Raw genomic sequence first — 23,068 nt, 5'->3', positions numbered from 1 at the left:
AATGGATATGGCTAAATCAAGCTGGTGCTTCCTTCCTACTCTCTGTCATGGATGGAATCTACACTCTTCACTTGTAAGAGAGAAGCAGCAATATATTTATTAATGTAACATAGCAATTTAACAAACTTTATAGAGATTTAACAAAGGATTTGAGATGTCAAGGTACACTCAATCATTTACTGCATAAAGGATAGGCTTGAACACACACTCTACCAGGAGATTTTCCTGTTCAGTCACGAGGTCCAGAGCAGACCCTCTTGCTTTCTCAATTCCTTGTTAAAGAAATCTAGGTGTGGCTGGTTTCACACCCAGTCCCAGATCGGGTTTATGGCTGTGACCTTTCCACTGGGCCATGGTGCTCAGAGCAGAGCAGCCCCCCCTGGTTCCTGCATCCCTTGAACCACGGAGGCAAGGAACCCTGCATCGGTCAGTGGTTTCTGTCTCAGGGATGATATACTAACAATCGATCTAAGACATAACATTAGCAAAGATAACACAGCTCAACAAACTGTTGTTAGTCACTTACTAAGGATCTGTTTTGGCAGAGCCTCTTAACATCAAGGCACAAGAAATCACTGCAGCAAGCGAAAGGAAATACTGCAAAGACTGCTATCTGCTGCTGCTCTTTTCTGTGGACACGAACAAAAGTGGAAGACAGAACATGAGCAGAATCAAAGACTATAAAGCCCTGTGAGCACAATTGGAAAATGTTAGAACCATGTTATCTTCTCAGTTTTGTCAGCTGAAAGAAAGAGAAGCCTGAAGTAGATGTGTAATGCACATCATCTGGCTGCGTGGCTGGTGCTGGAGTGAGGGTTTTGTTTTTTACAACAATGGGACTTTTTGTGAAGATTATAACCTGTCTGAGAGTTGGAATCCACCTGTCCAGAAGAGGCTGGGCAATCCATGGCAGGCTGGCCAACGCAGCATGGCAGGATTTAAACTGGAGGACCTGGGGGATAGGGTCCATCAAGGCAATGCCATTATGGACCGAGGCAGTGGAGTTGCTCTGTATGTGGGAGAACAGGAATGTATTGAGCAACGTACTGCAGGGAATTGCTTTGAGGGATTTGGACTGGGGGAGCTCCAGAAGTCCCTTCCAGCCCCTGTGATTCTGGGATTGTGTGATAAAGAATCCCTGCAGTAGGTGTAACCTTGAGAGTCTCCCCTACTCAAGGGGAGATCCAGCCATACATTCTGCTTTGGTACTGGAGAGTGGGAGAGCTCTGGTCTGTTTACTGATTATACGGGTAAGACGACTGGCTCGTAGTCATATCGGATAGTAATTCAGTTCTGAGCTTGGTGGTAGGCGCCCTGGAATCTCGCTTAAACCAGACAGCGTTCAGCACTGCCGTTAGTCTGCTGCTGGCACAGCTGCTGCTGAGCGCAGCGCCGGTTTCCATCAGCTGGGCTGAAAACAGCCGGGATTGCGGTCACCCCCTGCCGGAAAAAGGCTGACGGTGCAATGGTCAGCCGGAAGGAGAACGGGGGGCGGGGGAGACGCGCCCTCACTCTCACCTCTCGCCTTAGGCTGTACGGTTCTGCGTTCCCCTTTGGAAAGATCCACACTTTGAAACCCAACTCCCTTCTTTAAGTGCAAGTTTTGTCTTTAATTCCCCATTTGTTTCGTCGAAAATATTCCCCTCTGATTTCTGAAACAGGAACCTCAGGTCTGCTCCTGGCTAATAGCTGGCAGCAGATGAAGGACATTTCCACACGTCTGTGCTGGTTCTGAAAGCAGTTTTATTCTGCAGGATGAGCACTGGCTGCAGCATTCGTACGTTCTGCCTGGGCGTGGAGCAGCGTAGGTTGGGTTAGCTGGCAATGAATGAGATTTTTCTGCTGAAGTCTGTGGCCTTCATCTGTAACCACAGAGCAGAAAGAGAATGAGCCCTTGCTGGGACAGGAATACCAAAACGTTTATAATGTCTTGTTCTAATGATGGTCCTAAAAACCCAGCACAGGTGACGGGCCACAGACAAAGCAGTGAACGTTGCTGATTTCCAGGAAAAGAGGAAAGGAAAACAGCTCTTGGCATAGAGGAACACCCCCACCCACGCCCAGAACCCCAGGCAGCAACGAGCGGTGCAGCAGAGCTCTGGTCTGGCTGCGTCCGGTGAGGAAGGGACGCTATCTGTACGGAGCTGGTCTGATGAGGATGAGCGAGGATTTGCAGTCCCCTTTGCACAGGCTGCCCCACGTCATGCCGCCCTTGAAATTCAGCCGCACGGAATAACAGGACGAAAACCACCACCCGCCCCCAGAGCGGGATGCACAGTTCTTCCTTGAAGCGTCCTGATCCCGATCCTCGGTGGAGAATTTCATGTTGTTGTGCATGTTACTGGGATTGTCCGAGTCCATGGCATCCCCTGCTGTGCCTGCGTAGGAGCCCAGCCGCAGCCGGTAGCCCTGGGACTCATCGTCCAGACTGAAGAGGTTGTACTCTGCGAACCTGATGTTGTTGGAGGCATCCTGGATGACGAACCTGACCTGGTAGACCTTCTGCTTGGCGATCTGGTGGATGTACTCGGTGCCCAGCCAGTAGTCGCCGCGCACGTTCCCAAAGCCGTACTTGTAGGTGCTCCAGGACTCGGCCCAGGTGATGTCTGTGTTGTGGCGGTTCCTCTGGATGACCGTCCAGCCCCCGTCCGTCACGTTCATCTCGCAGTACACCACGATGGGGTGGAGCCCTGAGGGCTGGATGACGTAGACGCCGCTGGGGCTGCCCGCAGAGATCTCACTGCAGTCCTTGGGCCAACCTGCGGCAGGAAACAGGTGGTTTTACATCTTACCTGACACAAGGAGACGCTGAGAGCACTCCTTGGTCGGCTCAGACCAAGGAATGGCAGTGGGGTTGGTGAGAGCACTGCAATACCCATGGAATGCTCCTTACTGTTTTTCTTCAGAGCGCTTGTCGAAGTGTTGGAGAAGGTTTTCTTGAAAGTGTTCAGGGTTTGTGCAGGCACGGAGAGGCCTGGGGCGGCCAAGACCAGCACACAAGCAGGGAGTAGAAGGCACTGGGTTACTAGAAAAAGGAAAAGATGTAAAAACGTTGAGACATGAGGTGGGAAACCCCCTGGCTGCAGCACTCACACGTGAGACGCAGGAACACACAACGTTCACTGTGCTCTGTGCCAGATGGGGAGTGAAGGCTTCCGCTGCTCTGCCCAAGGGGTGAGCAGCTTGCCCTTTCCCTGTCCCCAAAAAAAAGCCACGCACGAGGCAGGGTCGGGTGGAGCACAGCACCAACAGCTGACCGAGCCGAGTTTTCACAGGAAAACGATCCTGGACCCAAAGCAGGACCTGACTGGGGTGCAGGGGAGCGCGGCCCTCTGCGTGCGCTGATGCCCCCGATCCCCATCGGGGCAGTGCTCAGAGTCTCTCCCGGTGCCCCGCAAGGAGCCCTCCCCAGCCCTGCACTCACCCATGGCTGCGGCACGGGGCTCCCTCTGACACGCAGAGCCGTGGGGCTGCAGTGGGAGAGGCACTTGTAGGGCCCTCTGCAGTGGGTGGGGGGAGCGCGTCTGACCCACGCAGCCTCCGTTCTCCTGGGGGTGGGAATCAGAGCGAGTTCCCTTCTGGCCCTCAGAAAACACGACCTGAGAAGAAAGTGATCGTGGTGCCTGGCACACAGCCGCAAAGAAAACAACGCCTGTGCCTGCCGGAGTGCTTGGAATGCTCTCCGCTGTGAGTGCTCAGCTCCTTGGATGAAATTCCTGCTGGGAACGGCGTAGCCGAGAGCTCTGAAGAGCGCTGCCTTTGAACAAACACTTGGATGCCAGTCCTCATCCAGCGGGGAGAGCAAACTCCGGGGACTGGAGAGACCTTGAGTGGTCACGGTGAGAATGGAGGGCACCCGAGGTGCTAGGAACTGGACAAATCCGTGGGTGGATGGGGTGGGACACAGAGATCTAAGCAGAGGGGATTGGAGGGTACATAGAGGGGGTGTGATTTGCGTGTAAGGTATGGCAGGGGCTGAGGTGTGCATGGAGGGCGGCGGAGGAGATCCGAGCACACGTGGATGGGAACTGTGGTGTTGCAAAGCATGAGCTGGGGGCAGAGAGGGGCTGTAGCTGCCCTTCTCCTTTCCCCCTTCTGTTTGCTTTCCTCCAGTTTTTGGATGCTTCTCGCAGGTGCCACGGTCAGTCAAAGCTGATGGGGAGTGGCCACGCATGACACCCGCCAGCCCCCCAACAGCTGTGGGTGCATTCCTCAGCGCCCGGGAACTCGTCCACATCCAGCTTGCACCGGTGTTCCCTGACCTGATCCTTTCCACCTTGCCCAAGTCTTTCCCAGCAAGCCCACGCTTTCCCTGCCCTTTGTACTGCAGGAATTCTTCTCGCCGTGGATTTCCTATTGATGTGAGCTCCTTGTGAAGCAGCACTGCTCCAGAGTGCCCATCCGGGAGAGCGCACGGAGCGGCTCAGAGGCGGGGGCAGTTTATCACGAAGACAAGGAGCCCACGCACCTATCAAATCAGTTTAGGATTCCAGCTCCTGCACTTCAAGGATGTCTACATGCCTTTGCACAAGTGCTTCTCAGCGCAGAGGGATCTCAGTGCGGAGGACGAGATGCGGCTCCGTGACTTGCTTGCTCCATTTGGGAACAGCCCCAGTGCGTTAAGCTCCATGGCAGCAGCAGCAGTGGCGGTGCAGCCCTGTCCCGGGCCACTCTGAGTTCTCAGAGCATGTCACCACTGTGCTGCTGCCTTTGTACCCGAGCAGTGAGCTGGGACAACGGGCGCTCCCTGGCTGCGCAGAGGGCTGGACCCTCTGACACACGGCTCTCCTGGGGCTGCACACAGCGGCTCCTGCCTCTGGGGGGTTGAGTCATCTCCTCCTACCCCATACCTTCTCTCTCCCAGAAATAAGAAAGACGTTATGATTATAATTTGTAATTTTGATTCCCGAGGCCCTGGGACTCCCCCCACAGCTGCAGAAGAGTGAACTTCCATCTCTTTCAAATAATCAGGGTAAAGGTCCCTTGGAAACAGGTTCTTAAGGAAAAGAGAATCAAACGGAGCCAACAGCTCTAAGGACGCCTTTGGTAGTGTGCAAGAACTCTCTGTCCCCACGAGGAGACAGGAAACCAGCAAGGCTGAGCAAGGAGCAGCTGGTCAAAGGGAGGGAGGAGGGACAAGTGGGGGAGTGGAGGGGGGGAGCAAGCACATTGAAAAGAAAGGAATGAGGTATAGTGGAGCTGAATGATGCCAAGTGGTGTGAAATCGTAGGGAATGCAATGAAATGAACTGGATGGGAGTGGAATGCAATGCAAAGAGACGAGTGGAGTGAAAAACAGTGAAAGGGAATGCAATAAAATAAAGTGGCGTGCTACCGCAATGTACAGGTCTGTAAAGGAATTCTGAATTTGTGTTGGATACCTACCATCGCTGCTTCTTCCAGGAGCTTCACCCAAAAGCTGGCTTAAGATCATTTTCTTACCCAAATCCTTGACTAAGGATCCTAAGAAGTACTCTGTGCATTTGATACTTTGAGGTTCTTCATTGGTCAGCATGGCTGGCCATACCTACCCTTCAGCTGCTCCTGACGATTATTCGGGGATGGCCCTACATAGCCAGTACCATACATTCCAAGTTATCACAAACACCAATTGATCAGCAAACTTTTCTGGCCAGACATAAACGGGCTGCTTGGTGATTCTATGCCATGGCCATCTTCCTGCCACGAGCTGCAGTCATCTCTGCTGAATGGCAAGGATCAGCAGGAGCCAATCATGCTGCAGCAGCACTGAATTCAGCACATCAAGCTACTGGACTGATTAGCTGGAAATTACAACAGACATAAAACGGTACTACGGAACCACACGGCATCAGACATACTGACCACTGCCCAGGGGGTACCGGTGCAATCATTAACAGGGACTGTTGTGTATACAGCCCTGATGCTTTCAAAAGCGGAACTTGCATGATGACACAGATGAAGACCCAAATTATTCACACGGAAAACTAACGAATGATCCTATTTCTACCTGGGTAGCCCCCATAACTCCACGGTGCAGGAAACAGTACAGTATTACTGGATTCTGATCACACGTCTTCTTCATTGCTGCACACTGTATTGCTTGTGTGGGATTTGGATGCAACGTGCTTCAGCCGTCTTCCGAAGAGCTGTGTCCCAGTTCACGCTGCAAAGGGGTGGAACGTGTGGGCAAATACAGAGCACAGCCTGAACAGGTGACTGACCTGCGAAAAAGGTCTCCTGGTTGCTTGGGAACACAAGTAAACTGCCTCAGCCTGCGCTTCTGCACATAGCTGGAAGAAACTTGTTTGAGAGAAACTGCTCTGCAGCTGTACCCCAGTCTCCCTGCCTTGTGTGAATGACCTTGCTTCCATAGGGCAGCTGCCCGCAGTAATGCCAGTGCCTCTCCACTGGATGAATTCATCATAATTTGCCTCTGCGTACTTCCTTCAGGATCAGAAAAATCTTAATGAAGAAGCGCTGGCGCTTTTGCAATCTCTTGCTGAGCGATTCTGTTACCAGGAAGTGAATCAGCTTCCCTGCATTGCCTCAAACACTTGAGCTGAATAGCAGAGGGAAGTTCCGATTTGGTTGAAGCAAACGTTACTGCCACGTGGGCTGCAGAAGGGGCAGAAGGGATTCTAGTAGTGTGCGCAAGCAATACACTGCAGAGAAAAGAACTATTGCTTACCCACTCCCTGAAGGCACACGGGGCTCAGACAGAATGGGAAATGGATTTGGGTGATGAATATGGTTAGCTGTTAGCTGCCAGGTAGCTGTGATTCATGCCACCTACAACCGAATCACTCTGACAGCTGGAAAAGGACGTTTGAATATTAACAGCGTTGTCAGTTACACGGCACAGGTTTTAACTGCCTTGCTGTTTTTATTTCGTTTTGTTTAAATGAATGCTCACAGAATTATAAGACACCAAATAAAACGTACTTGTAGCTTATAGTAGTTCCACGTTTACAAAAGGTGTTGACATTCGTTGCTCTTCACCTATGGGTTTTTGCACTGCTACAAGCTTGTGCAAGACGAACCTAGTAAGAAAGAAATTCATCAATAGCCAGGGAGATTATAACCCACAGCCACTTCCGCTTTCCACCCGAAGCAGAAGACACCTTTAGATTCAATTCAGTTTCTCAAAATGCTGACAACAGGTATTTTTCTACAAGTGTGAGGTTTTTATCCCTCCCCTTCCCAGTTCATGCTGCTTCTTCACCAGCAATAGGAGCTAAGACACAAGACTTGAAATAAGAAGCTTCTGTTACAGCTCGGTAGCTCAACAGTTAAGGACAACAATTAAGGACAGAGACAATGCTGCATTACAGCTTCAGGTCCCGAACAGAAAAAAAAAAAAAAAAGGAAAGACTTACAGACAGCTTCTTCATAATGCCTCGTGCCTCTGGATTCAGATGAAGAAGATTCTTCTTGGTCAGATCACTTGCTGTTAAACGAATGCTCTGTAAGAAGCCAAACACCACCAAATCTCAGGTTTCCCGGTTGTTTAGCTGCAGCAGCTAGAAGCAGCAAAAAAAAAAAAACCTCCTTGCACACTAGGAGGCCACGTACGTGCCAAGAGCCACATCCAGCTTGACCAGCTCATCCCGTACCTGCCCTTGGTGTACTGATGCACCACCGTGAGCAGAAGGTACTTTCAGCATTACTCAAAGCACAGCAAAGCAACAGTCTGCATTCTGCTTAGACCAGAATTCTTAGACAGCTCCCGCTTATGACTAATAATTTCTTCAGGTTCTTTTTAAGCGACATTTACCTCCTGACAAGCTGCGGTGGCACAAGTAAGCGGGCGAGAATGGATGAACAGGAGGGAGTCCCCTGAAACTGATAAGGCCTCCAAGAAGGCACAGGCTCTCTTGCTGCATAGAGTTTACAGACTCAAGTTTGATTTTACCTCCCCTCCTCCAACAGGAACGGTAATGAAGACATCACTGCCATCAGCAAGGGGGCTGCCATTAGCAGAGATGGTGTAAACACGTTCATTTACTGCGGGTGTGCGCAAACCCGGCGTCTTGAAAACTCTGGGAAAAGCAACAGGTAAGGACTTTTACTGCAATTGTTTAAAGCACTTGGACCACAAGTTTGAACCACTGCAGGTTCAAAGCGCTGCTGGAAAATATTCTGCATATAGACAACCGAGATGTAAGGAGCAAGCAGCAAGGCACTCCTCTGTATAAGAAATTAACAGAGAAATGCAATAGAATACAGACCTGGAATCAAACCTGGGTGTGAGGATGGAGGCGCCCCCTCGAGCACAGAGATCAAGATTTCTGCCAGTAGCTGGAGTGATAAAGCTGCTTTTGCTTGATCTGCTCAAAAGGAAGCATGTAAGTAGAGCCCTGCTCTCAGAAGAATAATTTTAAACAGACACGTAAGCACTGTCTTACCAAAGACTTAGATGAGACAACCCAGGGTTCTTGCAGATCGCCCTACAGCACGGCATGCCTACGTCACCCAGCCTGCTAGGCCACGCACCGGCCCATTCAGCAGCTACGTTCGCACCGCGCCTTTACTCTCCATTTCTGAAATCCTGCCACGAAACTCATCGCCGTTACCTTTTACTCATGCGTTTCACTCTTGCTGAAGGAGGTCTTCTGCTCCTGGACGCTGGTGCTTTTTTAGTGGACGTCCTCACCTGAAACACATTAGCTGCCAAGTCAGTCATTTCCCTCTCCTGTGACAGCCAAGTCCGCACCGAGCAAATGCTCCATACGAAACGCTTGGCTCCACAGGCTCCTTCCTGCAGCGCGGGAGCCTGAAACAAGCCACGGGACAAACTTCTGAGATCTTCCCCACTCGAGTATTACTCTCACATCCTTTCCCCGAAGCTCAGCTGTAGAACTTCAGGAGGATAACGGACCACGTTAACTTCTACTCTGACTCGGGACGGTTCGTGTATTTACCATTGCCCACAGCAGAACTCAAAAACTACTACAAAACCGAAAAGCATTAGTGGTAAATATTTTCAACGTGGCCCAGACTGTTCTGCTCTAGGGAATATCACTCCCTACATACAGCAACGCTGAAGACACCCGCTCAGATGAGAAGGATGAGACTCTCACGTGCAGAAGTACAACAGGAATAAAAGCAGAGGTAACTCGCAGCACAGTCACTTTGCTCGCCACAAGTAACAGCACTACCTGCCAACAAAACCCAGCTTCCAGCGTCACCGCATGATCAGGAAGCAACAGCTTTTTCAAAGCCACCCTTACAGCACCTTGCACAGCTGTCCCACCATAGGCATCAGCATCGTCTCGGTACATAGTTTATATCCTGGGAATAAAAGCCATCACAAAGAGCAGCTACTTACCTTTCCGTTTCTTGGATTAATACTTGCAGCTGCTTGCTCCAGAAGAAGTTGGCCATCGTGTTTCGCTTTCTTTGCTGGAGGAAGCAAAGGAACCTCTGCTGCTTCTTCAGGAGCTTCAATACCGTGTTTAGATTTTTCTAGGAAAAGAAGAAAGCATTATTCAAGTTGACAGGAAAAAAAAAACTAACGTGACATAACTGACCATTAGCTAAGGTAAGGAAATATACTACAAGCTTCTTTTGGCAACAGTTTGCTTCTAAAATCTGAATTCTGATGACAACAGTAAAGAGAACACGGCTGTGAATTATCCAGAATGCTTTAATTAAAGCAACTAAAACTACTTCAGGTCTCAGGAGTAAAGGTAGAATTACGTCCTTGTCTTTAAACGTAGCGAAGGCTGTAGCTAAGAACCAAATCAGCATTCACAGAATGTTAACTACTGACCTTTCGTGACGATTTTCAAAGGAGTCTGGATAAATTCTGCTGTCAGCTTGTTTATTTCTGTTATTCCCAAGTCTGCCTAGGATTAAGAAGTCATAATATTGTCAGGATGATCAGTAGCGCAAATTTGTGATAAGTCAAAGTTGCAGGCAAAATCTTTATAACTATTTCACACATATAACTATTTAACGTAACTACATCTTTACGTTCTTCTGCTGTGCTCAAAAGAGGTCCTTCCTCATTATTCCGGACATAATGGATCTCGGTGTCCTTCAGCGCCAGCACGCCTTGCTGGGCAGCTGTGAGCACGCTTCACCGACTCTGCTGCTCAACCACCACAGCAATGCTTTAGCTTACTGAAAGGCACGTGCTCTTCCAGAGGCTTAGGAGCAAACCCCCACAGCGTGGGGCTCTGCAAAATGACTCCAGGGGAGGAGAGCAACCTTTCAGATAGCAGGAGAGAAGGGCTGGTGCGTTAGACAACAGTGATCTCCATGTGTGATGATGGAGCAGCCAACGGAGAGCGATTATATCGTGTTTAGTTCTTTTTTTTCCTTTATGACCATCCCTGAAGAATGTTAAAATGCAAAGAGGACTGGGAGAGGCTGCCCAGAGCATGCCCATCGCTGCAGGGTGTACATATACAACAGCCTAAAAGCACAGCTGGGTCACCCGTCTGGTGCTTGTATACAACACGGCACGGTTTGAGCCTTAAAAGTTACGCTCCTGAGGGTGCTAATGTGTTTTTGCCTCCCACTGCCTTCCCAGGGAATCTGTCGATGGACAGAGAGATGTTTCAACAGGTTCCCAAGCTTCCCTCCTCACACGCTTCTCCTTTTCTCCGCCTCAGCATTTCTGGATGTTTCTGGAACGTCCCAACCAACACAATCACATTGTTCACACTGTCACGTTTTCGGAACGTGCTTTTCATGATCGGTATCAGATCCTCCCCAAAGCCGGCTAACATCGAGGGGCAGAGGGTGTGGAGGAACTCAGGAGAAAACTTAGAGAAGCAGACACTCCCGTGCCACAGAACTCCCCGCCCAGGCTCCTGCAGAACCCTGAGAGGTTAGGCAGGTATTGAGGAGAGGGAAGGTTGTGGCCCCAGCAGACCCACGGAGGCACAAACTATTTGGGGCCTGGCCCAACAGCATACGAGGGAGTTTGAGGAGCTGCTTTGTCAACAATCAGCACTGAAGCGCGGCTCCCTGCAACACCTCGACTACCAGTTCAAACTGGATGCTTCAAGGAAAGGCCCCCTCCACACCACGTGCTTCTGATGCCACTCGGAGTAAGCGGCTTGTGGTGATTACACCACGGGCTCAGAGGGGAAACCGCGATCGTCCAGGAGTTTTGAAAGCGGCCCGGGAGGTCTTTTCCAACCTCAGCGATCCCTTAGCGTGAAACTAAGCAGGCCCGCAAAGCCGGGCAAGGAGCGGCACGAGCACGCAAACCCTGCAGGGGACACCACAGCATCGCCTCCCGCTAAGCCTTAACGCAGTTAAGATCCGAGTGCGTAACCCGCGCCATCGCAGCAGCGCTCCTGCGGATACACAAAGCCCTCGTCTCCTCCAGGAACGCACCACGCGCCGGGGAAAGCTTCCTACTCGTGCCGGATACCTACCGTCACCGCCTCTTCCAGGACTTTCCGGCTTCCCCCTTCAGCTACAAAGAAGACATCTCGTTTGGAAGCGCCGCTGCGGTCCGTAGCCGGGACAGCTCCCGCAACGCCCGCAGCCGCGCCGTAACGCCGCCGCAGGAGCGGGCAGCGCACAGCAGGCGTTCCGGCCGCGAGCGAGCGGCCCCGGGCAGAGGGGGCGGCGCACCCGCCCGCGCCCACCCGCGTTCTGCTCGCGCGAGCCCCGCGCGCCGCGTCCCACCGCTCCTCAGCGACGGCCTCCGAGCGCCGCTCCAGGGGAAGCCCGCCCCGCCCCCCGCCCCGCCCGCCGCTACCGAAGAACTGCAGCCAGTTCATCTCGCGGAGCGCCACGGGCAGCCGGAGGAGCTCCACGTCGTACAGGTTCTCCATCTCCTTGACCAGGCGCTCCCCGTTCGCCCGCAGCTGCTCGACCCGGCTCCGCACTGCGGGGACGGACGCGGCGTCGGACGCGGCCCGGGCCCGAGCGCAGAGCTCGGCCCGGCCCGGCCCTCGGCCCGCCCGCGGCCTACCCTCTCGGTCGAAGTCCTTCAGGAAGGCGCTCAGCTTCCTGCCGCGCGCGCCCGCGGCCGCCTTCCTGCGGGCAGGAGCCATGAGGGCCGAGGAACGGCGCGGCGCAGAGCCCCGCTCCCGCAGCGCACCGCCCGCCCGCCCGCGCCGCGTTCAACCGCCGCCCGCCGCGCGCCGCCGTCCAATCGGAGCTCCGCGAGCGGCGGCGCAGCCAATGGGAACGCGCGGCGCGGCGCGATGACGCGCGGCGCCGTGGTGGCGATGGCGGGCGCGGTGGGGCCGGGCTGGCGCGGCCGTTGCGCCGCGGCCGTTGCACGAGGAGCGAGCGGCGGAGCCGGGCCTGGCCGAGCTGCTGCGGCGCGGGCCGCGCTGCCCGTCGTTGGCCGACGCGCCGGAGGGCCCGCGGGACGCGGAGCGTTACTACCGGCGCCTGCAGCCTCCCGTGGCGGGGCTCCCCGGGCAGGGCTGGGCGCGCGGGCAAGGAGGAGCTTTCGGAGACGAGTCGAATGAAGGGAAGCGAGCTGCGTGAAAAGCGACGTGCTTTCACGGGCTGCTGAGTCCGCAGCTACAGAGCTGCCTTGCTAAGCCGGGCGTTGGCTGCCGAGAGCAGATGCTTTTCTGCAGACTTAGACGCTTGGTGCAGACGGCGGCTCTCCCGTTTCTCAGATAACGCTGCGCGCTGTGCTGCGTTAAGAAGCAGACGGCACGCACGTACTCGGTACTTTCCCTGAGATCACCAGCAGAGGGTTCTGCGTCCTTGCACGTGCTCGGTCTTTCTGTGCTGGATTCCACGGATGCCCCCACAGCTCCTCAAAACCCTCCCAGAATGCCCAGAACGCTGCAAGACCCCCTCAGGGGCCCATCCCCCCAACACTCCCCAAAGCCCTTAAGCTGGCCACAAAGTTTGCCAGGACCCCAAAGCTCACCCAGGACGCCCAAACTGCACCCATCTCCCCAAGACTTCCAGCGCGCTTCTTTTCCAGCTCCGTAGGGACACCTCCCCTGCCCTGAGCCACGGGCAGTGCTGTGGGGGCATCCCCCCATGTTGAATTACAGTTCTGGTTCTGCACCGTAATAGAACCGTAACAATCTTGTCAAGGCTTCAGAACAACCACCGTACTGTCATATTCACAGGAAAGGTGCAGAACAAACGCACGCTGTGCCAAGCACAAGGGTGCGCCTTGGTTGATTCAAAGGCGAGCAAGCGAGACAGGAGAAAGAAAAGAGAAGGGGGAAAGGGAAGGGAACGGGGGTGGGAAAAGGGGCAAGCACTTCGGAACTCGTGATGTTCTGAGGTTCCGTCCTCTTCCTTCTCTTTCTGGGCTGGTCAGGATGCTGTGGGGCGAGCGCCGCTGGCTGTGGGGCTGGCAGCGCCTGTGATCCGTGTGATGGTCCCTGCAATTGGGCCGGGAGCTGCTGCCAGGCAGGCAGTGCCCAGCATCACACGCCGTGCGTGTGCCGTACCGCCGTGCTTCTCCCTTTGCGGGGCAGTCATGGGGGGTCGTTGCTGGAGGGGGGAGAAGCTGAGCCTGCTGTAAGCAAGACGACTAACTCCTGGCTTCTCCACTGCGCTTGGCACAGCGTGCGTTTGCTCCGCACCTTTCATGAGAACGTGACAGTACAGTGCTTGTTCTGAGGCCTTCACCAGGTTGTTACAGTTGTGTGTCTATCACCAGTTAGCTGCAAGTCTGTCTCTTAAGCAATCAGACAGAGCGCGAGAACGGACAATGTTAGCCAAAAATAAATAGGTCGCCTCATTCCCACACCGTTGTAGCCCCAACGTGTTCAGGACTCGCTGCAACACCTTCCCAGGGAAGTGAGTTCCTCTCCCTGAGGCTGCCGGCTCTATTATCCTGTAGCGGGGAATGATTTGTTCCAGGAACGTCTTTATGGCTGAGCCAGACGTTGCCGAGGGTACGGGAAATGCTGCCGGCCATCCTGTAAGCTGGTGCACTGTCACCAGCAGCTGTTTAAGTCGCCCAGCCCCAAGCGTCTCCCTCAAATCTACCTGTCGGTGCTGGAAGGGCTGCACCGCCCACGGCCGGCCTCCCTTTGCTATTTGCTTTGTTTATTCTTCACTTCAGACATCAGCAATGCAAATGGCTGATCAAGCGAGCATCAGCGGTTTGCAAAGTCTGAAACTTTCTTTGTGTGTACCTCCTGGAGTTGCAAGGAGCGATAATTTTGAAAACTTAGGCGTGAGTCCTTCTCCAAGAAGACCGCTCCATGTTCTGAAACTTTACTGCTTGTGTGTATACCTCTCGGGGACGTATGAATTAATTTTGATTACGTGTGTGCCTCCTCGGGAAGACGTCTCTGCATTTTGTGATTCAAGTATCTTGTAACTGAAGTGTGAAATTTGATCCTTTTTGTGTGCTTCCCTCAGAGAAAGGGAAAGTGATTGGAGCACTCGCATTTGATGAGTGTCTGTTTCCCTGAGGAGGTAAGGAGCTTTTGAATACATGCACCTCCTCCTCCCTTAGTGTCGGTCTTTCAGTGAAATGAGAAATGAGTGACGGTATTGCCGCTATGAAGAGTGAAGATGTGTTATTTGACCTTTTAGAAAAGCATGGTGCTCGGCCCTCTTTATCAGGGGTGGATTGGCACGACCAAGTTGGCATAATTTGCAGTGTGTTTCGGACCGTATTAGTGTTTTACAAAATGAGGCTTGTATCCAGCTGGAAAAGGAAAGTCGTTGATTTGTTTATTTTAAAGCAGCACTCCAGGCTGCTTTAAAAGCTGCCGTGGAGTTCCGAGATGAAAAGCATTTGGCGGAAACCCAAACTATACAAGCACTGCAGGAATCAGTTAAAGTAACACAAGAATTGGTACCAACTCTGTAGAATCAACCTTGAGGAACAATTAGAAAGAGAGAAACGTAATTCGGCTTCGTTGCAAATGGCTTTTGAGGAACTGTTAACGTGTAAGCACGCCAGCGATACTGTCACCCACAGTTTGCCTCAAGAAAAAACTTTTCCTCAGGAGGAACTACGGGGAATGAAGGAAAGGCTAGGTAAATTAGAAATCCCAACAGCCCCATTGCGTCCTTCGATAAAAACCGAATATACCTTCGATAGCAGCGAGGATCTAGATCCTCAAATGAGTGTTAAGGAAATTCCCTTCTCAGCCACTGAACTAGCAACACTGAAAAAAGATTTTAGCCGCTCTGCAAAGGAATCTGAAACAGAGTACTTACGGAGGGTTGGTCTCGCTGGTGGAGACCAAATCGTGTTAACTGAGAAGGAAGCGGAAGGTTATTGGGGACCAGGAGTATATTCAACTACTGGCAAGAATTGTGCTCTCTGGTCCTTAACACAGAGGGCTGCCTATTGGGCAGGTGGTCTCAGCCCTTTAGAAAGGGGAGGCCCTCTTGCTATTACTGGAGCAGTTGATCAGTTAGTAGAGAGTGTTCCAAAAGCTGCTTATCTCCAAATGATGTATGATAGAAAGCTGCGGCCACACCATGAATCACCTGTGATGATGCCTGTTGATCCTGAGAGGATGCCTGCTTTAACTGGGGGGCTTCCAGAATCGTTGAAACCCACAGGCACACAGCTGCGAGGAAAGATACAGGCTATGTCTCAGGGAGAAAGAAGCCGGGCAGTGTTAGAAGAAACTGTAACCTCTAACCATCCGCAGTCAGGATACAAAGGATGGACGTGGGGGGAGGTTGCCCAAGAGTCAATTAACTATGGGAGAAAATATGGTTTCTTCCAGCGGTTTCTTCCGCCAGGAAATTGGAGCCAAGGGAAGTGAGGCTTGCAGCGGTCAGCCTTGCCCCAGGCCACCTAGGCCAAAGCTCAGTGGGACTGGGAGGGCCTCACTGTCAGTAAAAACAGGTAGGCAAAATATTGCTGATAAGCGTAATTGTCGCTGGACACTGGGCTGGCACAAGGGTGTTCACGAGATCTGATGAATGGATTAGCCACTGTCAGGCTAGAGACTTTAGTTAACCGGTGGCCAGAGCAGAAGCTCAAGAATCTCGAGGAAAGCAAAAGCCCAGGCCCGAGGGCCTCTCCCGAGGAGCCTGAGCGGCTATCCAAGCCATTGGAAACCTGATGTGTTCGCCCCTCCCAAGTGAGCGGGGTGGGGGCGGTGAAGGGTGGATGCATTAGAAAGCTCACAACAAAGGGAAACACAGAGATCCTCGATTTAACACCTTCTGTCCAAAGGCCTCACCACTCTTGCCAGTTATCCCTGCGAGTCACGGTTCAGTGGCTGAGAAGCCAGGGAAACCCTCTTATCTCCCTGGCCGGACCGCGTCCATTGACTCAGCTAACCTGAGGCCAGTTTCCCTAACCCTAATGGAATCCCTTGACGAATTGGAAGGCGTGGAAGGCTAAAGACACCCCGAAAAAGGAATATAAAATCAACGCTTGCTGGGTTGTTCCCTCATTTTTGAACCATATTAACAAAGCCCAAAAAGGGCGAGTCGATGTCTTGTTTTATTTTGCAGAAGATCCCCGTGGGACCTTGATTGGACACAGAAAGGCTGATAGCTGATTTTAACCATTTGTGGTTTGTGGCAGAAGAGTTGATCATGCTCGAATCCTGAATATACTTCTGGATGACATTTTTTGGTCGCAATAGCGTTATGTTTTGCGTTGTTGTGGGTGTGGGTGGTGGTTGATGTCAGTCCTTGGATCTGTGAACCTTCACAACCGGGTTCAGAGTTCTTAGAGGTGATCCTAGCTTCCTGACACTCCCCGCACAGTGATCGCGTTTCTTTTGAGCCCTTCTGTCAGCCCTTTTTTATCAAACTGGTTATGATTTGCATGTAAGTCCTCCACAGTGTTTCCATATTCCTAACAAACTGGGAAATGAATCAAGGGACCCATCTAATATCTGTCAGATGTGGGCACAAAAGAAATCTATCATAAAGCCTTTTGCACCGATGCCTTTCAGTGTCGCACCAGTCCAGGAGCTCCGCCCGGAACACGGCTGTGGGAAAGTGCCTAAGTCTCGATAAGAGATGTGTATGTTTCTGGGATTACTCCTCTTTGATGCTTTCTCCTGCGGGCTATCCTGCACACACTATCCTGTGAAAAGTTCTGTCGATTGTAACAATACTCGAACTTGCCAAACTAGGATTTCTCTCTCTCAGCATTTGAATTGCTTTGGCAATGCTCAAGTGGAGAGTTCTCACGACCCTAAATCATCTTAGAAAACATTCCATGGCAAGCCCACATACAGTCAGATTGGACTAGATACGCTTTTGGAGAATTGACTGAAGCGTACCATTGTATGGCTACTGAGAAACACCACAACCTCTACTGACGAATTCCCACCTGGATCCTGGCTTCCACTGGGAGTTCCTGGGTGGGGAAAGCAGCTGACACAAATAGCGCTGTTTGTTTTACTTACTGATTCGTCATTACTGGTTCTTGTTAAATGTATGGCTGTTGCCAAATGTGTGGTTGTCTCTTTTCACTTTCTACCTTTTCCTCATTGTGTAACACTGGTGTCACCACTGCTGAAGAGTCCTCCCCGGGTGGTGCCTGTGGCAAATTGAATGACTCTAATTGTTGTCTAAAAATTGAATGATAATGAAGAAGTTGCTAAACAAATTGCCCATGGGTGAAGCGTCTCCTATTTGGTGTGCTGTTGCAACTCTTGTGTTTGTTCCTTGTGTGGTTCCATGTTGGATTCAACTTAACCAACGAGTTGTATCCTCCATGTAACCACTTCAACTTTGTAACCACTTCAACTGATGATGAACAAGTCCAACCGATCAGGGCAACCTTTGTAACCAAGCCCAAGAAATCCTTTATAACAACTGTGTAACATTTAACCCACTTTACTCTCCACCCCTCTTTTCCCTTATGCTTACTTTTTCTTTTTTTTTCTTTCTTTTTTTCTCTTTCCTCACCACCATGAACGGTTGTTTGCACATCAGTGCCAAGCAATCTTGTTTTGGCTCAAAGCTTGCTTCCAGAGGTATTTCTTGTGATGAGACTGACTTGCCTAGGAGATGAGTGATGGGTGTTGCCGTGTGGCAATCAACATCACTGTGTGGACGATTTTAGCTGTTTGCCTTCGGAAGAGAGTGCTCTGTTTGCCAGGACTGTTTGCTGGCGGAAGATCTAGCCTGTGACCAAATAACTCCAGCTTGCTATGGGAGACTGGGGGACGATCCCATTGCATCCTGTGAAGGCAAGATACAAGTGGGCGCCTCCCTGTTCCCTCTTATCTGCTGGCAAGGCCCGGAAGATGGGAACAAAAGGAGTTCCTGCCGAGATCCAAAAGCCAGAAGCTGTCACTCCAAAAACAACGGACTCAACCACTTTGCACTTATAAGTAAGTTGGTACTGCCATTGGAAAGAAGTTGCCATCATCGCCGTGCTCACCGTCGTCGTCAACAGAACGACAGTGCCCGACGACCCACCGCTACTGAAGATCAGTGACTGAACTATGCTTTGTTTATTCTTTACTTCAGCTCGTGGCAGACATCACTAATGCAAATGGCTGATCAAGCGAGCATCAGCGGTTCCCAACGCACCGATGTTTGAAAGGCTTCAGGAAGCGCTGGCGCATTCCTGCGTGCAGCGGTGAGGAAACAGGAGTAACAAGAAAGCATACATATAGGTGTTGAGTTGATTTTATTGATGACTTACTCCACTTGCTAACGTTCAAGAGTAAGATGGGCAAAAGCCCAAGTCGATAGATGGAAATGGAATCAAGTGGAAACCGGCAGTTGATTGGTGTCTTCCCGTCCCCTCCTGTCCCAGGCAAGCAAAGGCGGCCTTCCAGACTTGGCTGTTTTATTCCACAATCAGAGGGGTTGTGTAGAGGGAATGCCGGATTCCAAAAGTGGATGCAGGCGCCTGGGGCTTGATCAGTGTCACCTGGAAGGGCAAAAAGGAAAGGCAGATCAGCAAGGGCCCTTCTCTTCTCTGCTGCCCTCCCTTCCTCTGCTCGGAGGTGGCACGAGGGCAGGGAGCAGGCCTGCTCTCCGGCACTTGGTCCCTGCGGCCAGAAGCTCTTTGGCCGGTGGAAGCCTCGGGGGAAAGGGGAGAGGCATGAAGGCTGTGCTTGTGAAGCAGAGGGGACGAGCTAAGCAGCTAGCTGCCTTACCCGGCCTACGCTGTAGTCTGCCGGCCCGGGCTTCGCTGCTTTGCCCTCTGCAGGTTTTGGTCGGGCCGCCATGGTGTACGCGGGCGCCCTGGTCTTGTAGGCATCCACAGCGACTTTGGGCAACGCCGCAGGACCCGGAGTCTGCAAGAGAGTCATGGGCGCACGGGGCTGGGATCACATTCAAGGCTCTCTCTTTCCCTGGAAGCCTGCGTTAAGCAAAGGCGCTTGGGGCTCGGAAGCCCCTGTGGCACAGGGAGAGCAGCCCAGCTTCGGATGCTAACACGGAAAAGAGGAGCAGCAGGGCTCACCTTGGCAAGGTCTTCGTCAAAGCGGCCGCGCTGGCTCCTTCCCCTCATGGAGTAGCAGGGGCTGGCCGACGTGCAGGCTGTATTGGGGCCCATCAGCCTGGGCAGTGTGTAGGTGCCCGGACCTGCAGGAGGAGCAGCAGAGAGCGTGTGCGCGAGGGGCTGGAGGAGACGGGAGCAGCAGAGAGGGGCAGCCTGCCCAGCCTGCTGCTGGGAGGTCTCGCCCCCCTGCCAGTCCCTCCCTCTACTCTGGCACTGGGCCAGCGCCGGCAGCTCCGAGCCCGAGCAGCCGGAGCCGCTGCGGGCCGAGAGGTGTTGCTCACGCGAGAAAGCTTGCGGCCCCAGCGCTGCGCAGGCCGTGCAGTCGGCCCGCTGCTGGTGCTGAGCAGCAGCCCGTCCCTGCAGGATGCTCAGGCTGAAGGGCCTGCGTTTGCCAGGGTCAGCGTACCTGGAGGGCGGTCTGTCCGCAGGGGCTCCCGCCGGAAGGCCATGGACTGCACCGGTGGGCACTTGAAGACGTGCCTGTTGGCTGCCTCGGTGCGGTAGTCACCTGGGGGCGGAGGAGAAGAGGAAGAAAGCTGTGAAGTGCTGGTCTCCCTCTGCAGCCGCAGAGACAATGTCCCGAGGAAAGGGTCTTCTGAAGAGCTGCAGGGATGCTGGGGGAGCCAGGCAGCACGCGGGGACGCTTTTCCGTGCCCCGCCACTATGTCCTGCCTTGCTGTCCCTCCTGCCAGCCCCTGGCTCTTTGTTCTTTTCGGACGCGGGGTCCTTGTGCCCTCAGCCCGTGGTGCTGCGCAGCTGTCCTTCTCCGAGGGCGTGTTTATCGCTGCTCGGAGCGGTTTGTGTTCTCTCACAAAAGACCTACAGCTCCAGCAGGGCGCGAGCTGAGCCAGGGCAAACGCCGCGTGTGGGGGAAGCGCTGCAGACGTGGTACTCACTGGGTCCGGGGGTGACGGTGGTCTCCGTCGTGGGTCGTCCGCAAAGGTGGGCGCCCGGAGCCACGTACTTCCCGTTCCTGGTGATGGCGGGCTCCACAAAGTAGCAGGGACCCGGCCCGCAGCTCTCGGCCGCAGGCGGTTTGGTCCCGCGAAACGTGTACGCGGGGGCACGGGCTTTGGTGGGGCTGTGGCCCACGAAGCCTAGGAGGAAAAGCAGAAGAGAGCACACCCCTGTGCAGCTGCACCTTTCAAGCTCCTGTGGAACAGGCGCAGTTAGGCGCCCGGCCCCCCGACATTCCCTTCCCGCGTGACTTCTTCCTCCCAGACCAACGGAGGCGAGCCGTGCGGGGCCTCGCAGCGCACAAGAGTCAGACCCCGAGTGCAAACGCCTGCCAGTGCTTTGCAAAGTCACGGGAAAAAGAGAGCGGAGCTTTGGCCACACGCTGCCTGTAGCCAGTAGTTTCCAAAGGCCTTCCCGCACCACGCGCGCAGGCGCTCCGTAGCGAGAGCCCCCGGAGCGCCTCCGTGCAGCTGCCAAGCCGAGTCTGCGGGAGGCTCCGACAGGACGGGGAAAGGCTCGGGAGCTGCTCTGCCCCGTGACGTCCCCGATGCGCGTCCCGCCCTGGGGATGGTCGCCGTACCTGTTGTCCCCGGGATGGAGTACTGGGGCCCGGGGCTGGGGAACTGGGCCGAGATGAGGCCGCGTGGGCGATGAGGTCTCCACGTCCCCACCCAGGCTCCGTCCATGCTGCCAGGCACGTGCCTCCAAACCTAAAGGCGAGAGCAGAGCAGTTAGTGACGGGCTGCCCCGGCAGAGGCCGCGGGTGAGCTTTGCTTCCCGCCCCCCGCCCCTCGGAGCCCAGAGGGGCAGGCAGGAGCGGGCCGCCTCCTTCGCTCAGCCGCGAGCTGCTGTCCGTCCGCCACGTGGCTTGCAGCTCCCGAGCCAGAAGGGCCGGCAGCAATTTCTCCTGCTCACGGCAGTCCTGCCGGTCTCGTGCTGCACGCCCCTCGCCCGCAGCGGAGCTAAGCCCGCATCCCGCGGCCGGGCTCTGCAGCCTGAGGTGTGCTGGAGCTCTCCCTCACCTCTGTGAGCCTTGGAGGACGAGCGCGACGAGGCTGAGCTAGTCTGCTGCTGGGCTGCTCTCGGGCACGGGGCACGGCGAGCGGCTGCGGGCAGCGCAGCTCACGAATGAGGCGCCTGGAGCCAGCGGCCAGCTGTCCTTGGGGAGGGCCCGGCGTCGTCACGGCAGTGCATTGTGACAGCACGGGGCTCCGGGTGATGTCATCTGCGCTGTGACATCTGCTGGCTGGCCCGGAGCCACGCCCTCCACGCCTTTTCGGCCTCGCACCCCAGCCAGGAAAAAGCTGTAGCGCACGCTGCCGACACCTGCGGATGGACCGAGCTCTCGGCTCCAGCCCCGTGCTGCCCGGGGCTTGATCAGCGTCACCTGCAAGGGAGAGAATCCCAGCGGGCAAATGCACTGAAAGTCCCTTCCGTCTGGCACAGCCAGCTCAGCCGTGTGCAGCCACCAGCTTGATTTGCTGGTTGCCCTCTTTTTCAGCTTGTTCCAAAAATACATCTAAATGAAGTACGCGTGTTGTTGTCGTTCACTCTGTTCTAGAGCGCATACGTGGCACCAGACAATTCCTCTTTGCCCAGTCTGGCCCAGACAGGCCAGGAGTCGTAGAACCAGATCATGGAATCCTAGAATGGCCTGGGTTGAAAAGGACCACAGTGACCATCTCGTTCCAACCCCCTGCTGTGTGCAGGTCGCCAACCAGCAGACCAGGCTGCCCAGAGCCACATCCAGCCTGGCCTTGAATGCCTGCAGGGAAAGGGCATCCACAACCCCCTTGGGCAACCTGTTCCAGTGCACCACCACCGTCAGAGCGAAAGACTTCCCCCTCATATCTAACCTAAACCTGCCCTGTCTCAGTTTAAAACCATTTCCCCTTGTCCTAGTGCTATCCACCTGAGTCTTCACTCAGTCCAGCCCAGACAGGCCAGGATTCGTGCATCCACGCTCCACAGAAACTGTTTGCAAACCTGTTCCCTTCTCCAAGCACAGCTGTTGGTTCCACACACCGCAGTGCGCTGTGCAATACCTCCTTCCAGCGCTGTGAGGCAGCCCAATGAGCTTGTGGCTCTGCGTAGAGCACATTTCTGCTTCCCTTCCCCATCGGGAGCTGTCTCCACCGCTCTCACACACCCCACTCCCCGTTAGGGCTGTCCTCACTCCACTGAGAAATCTCACCCATAGGCTGGGAGAGGGAGTGGGACATCGCCGAGCCATTCCTGTCCTGGGTTCAAGGGCAGAGCACACCCTCACCGCACTCACACCTCCCCCTCTTGTGTTAGCTAAATATTGCTTGATTGCTTCTCTCCTCCAGGTTGGGGACTGTTTGGGTAGGATATTCCGTAGAGGAGAACCCTATGTCTCCCGTACTCCCGTAGGTGTTGCGCTGTATTTGGGCCGGGTCCAATGGTGGCAATCTGACGCAAGGTTAAAACGTTTCCATCACTGCTTTCAGAAGAGGTTTCTTTATTCCCCCACTGTCACGGTTTTTCACAGGAGTTCCGTATCAGAACATCATGAAGTATGCTGTCAGAGCTGTATGCTGTGAAGCTGCAGTTCTTGGGGTCGATAGGTGGGAACTACTGTTCCCAGCAGCGTTGCTCATCCCCACATGGTTTCTGGGGGGAAAGGAGGTGATGTAAGCACGGCCCTTCTGGCCACACTGCCGTTCCGCAGCGCAGTTAGGAGGACAGCTCTCTCCCATTTGTTTGATTTACTACCCTTGATTCCTTTTATATCGTATTCTCTCCCATTCCT

At 53.9% G+C, this 23,068-nt stretch overlaps 3 protein-coding genes and 1 pseudogene across 10 annotated transcripts; 1 reads left to right on the top strand and 3 right to left on the bottom strand.

Annotated features, from left to right (window-relative positions):
• Positions 1 to 192: 192 nt before the first annotated feature.
• LOC104917388 (fibrinogen-like protein 1-like protein) lies at positions 193 to 6,702 on the bottom strand. The gene is made up of 3 exons (XM_085240775.1): positions 3,425 to 6,702; positions 2,894 to 3,025; positions 193 to 2,759 (listed from the first exon to the last, which is right to left on the bottom strand). Exons 1-3 carry the CDS (start codon positions 3,426 to 3,428, stop codon positions 2,131 to 2,133), a joined length of 765 nt encoding a protein of 254 aa, XP_085096901.1. The 5' UTR covers positions 3,429 to 6,702; the 3' UTR covers positions 193 to 2,130.
• A 142-nt stretch (positions 6,703 to 6,844) lies between these two features.
• On the bottom strand, positions 6,845 to 12,035 carry LOC146543001 (borealin). Of its 6 annotated transcripts, XR_014887556.1 has the most exons (11): positions 11,920 to 12,035; positions 11,704 to 11,832; positions 11,375 to 11,415; positions 9,754 to 9,829; positions 9,310 to 9,446; positions 8,555 to 8,754; positions 8,210 to 8,308; positions 7,894 to 8,020; positions 7,756 to 7,766; positions 7,358 to 7,444; positions 6,845 to 7,021 (listed from the first exon to the last, which is right to left on the bottom strand). XR_014887556.1 is itself a non-coding variant. In XM_085240771.1 (10 exons), the coding sequence occupies exons 1-10, from the start codon at positions 11,999 to 12,001 to the stop codon at positions 6,977 to 6,979; spliced, it is 1,023 nt and encodes a 340-aa protein (XP_085096897.1). In that variant the 5' UTR covers positions 12,002 to 12,035; the 3' UTR covers positions 6,845 to 6,976. The 6 variants fall into 6 exon arrangements, 5 of the variants coding, with proteins under 5 accessions (XP_085096897.1, XP_085096900.1, XP_085096896.1 ...); XM_085240771.1 differs by lacking the exon at positions 7,756 to 7,766; XM_085240774.1 differs by lacking the exon at positions 7,756 to 7,766 and having other exon boundaries at positions 8,555 to 8,634.
• A 2,699-nt stretch (positions 12,036 to 14,734) lies between these two features.
• On the top strand, positions 14,735 to 16,490 carry LOC146543000 (uncharacterized; annotated as a pseudogene).
• A 2,009-nt stretch (positions 16,491 to 18,499) lies between these two features.
• On the bottom strand, positions 18,500 to 22,963 carry LOC104909483 (ciliary microtubule associated protein 1A-like). 3 transcript variants are annotated; one of them, XM_085240586.1, is made up of 7 exons: positions 21,318 to 21,682; positions 20,876 to 21,005; positions 20,235 to 20,435; positions 19,745 to 19,846; positions 19,300 to 19,421; positions 18,992 to 19,132; positions 18,500 to 18,762 (listed from the first exon to the last, which is right to left on the bottom strand). In XM_085240586.1, exons 2-7 carry the CDS (start codon positions 20,979 to 20,981, stop codon positions 18,679 to 18,681), a joined length of 756 nt encoding a protein of 251 aa, XP_085096712.1. In that variant the 5' UTR covers positions 20,982 to 21,005; positions 21,318 to 21,682; the 3' UTR covers positions 18,500 to 18,678. The 3 variants fall into 3 exon arrangements, with proteins under 3 accessions (XP_085096712.1, XP_085096713.1, XP_085096714.1); XM_085240587.1 differs by lacking the exons at positions 18,500 to 18,762; positions 18,992 to 19,132 and adding an exon at positions 22,490 to 22,963 and having other exon boundaries at positions 19,316 to 19,458; XM_085240588.1 differs by lacking the exons at positions 18,500 to 18,762; positions 18,992 to 19,132; positions 19,300 to 19,421; positions 19,745 to 19,846 and adding exons at positions 20,026 to 20,157; positions 22,490 to 22,963.
• Between the last annotated feature and the right edge of the window lie 105 nt (positions 22,964 to 23,068).

Source organism: Meleagris gallopavo, chromosome 21, assembly GCF_905368555.1.
Source record: "Meleagris gallopavo chromosome 21, MGAL_WU_HG_1.1, whole genome shotgun sequence".
In the NCBI taxonomy this organism is placed as follows: domain Eukaryota; kingdom Metazoa; phylum Chordata; class Aves; order Galliformes; family Phasianidae; genus Meleagris; species Meleagris gallopavo.
Note: the sequence above shows the minus strand (reverse complement) of the source record. Positions and strands in the feature narration are given on the sequence as shown.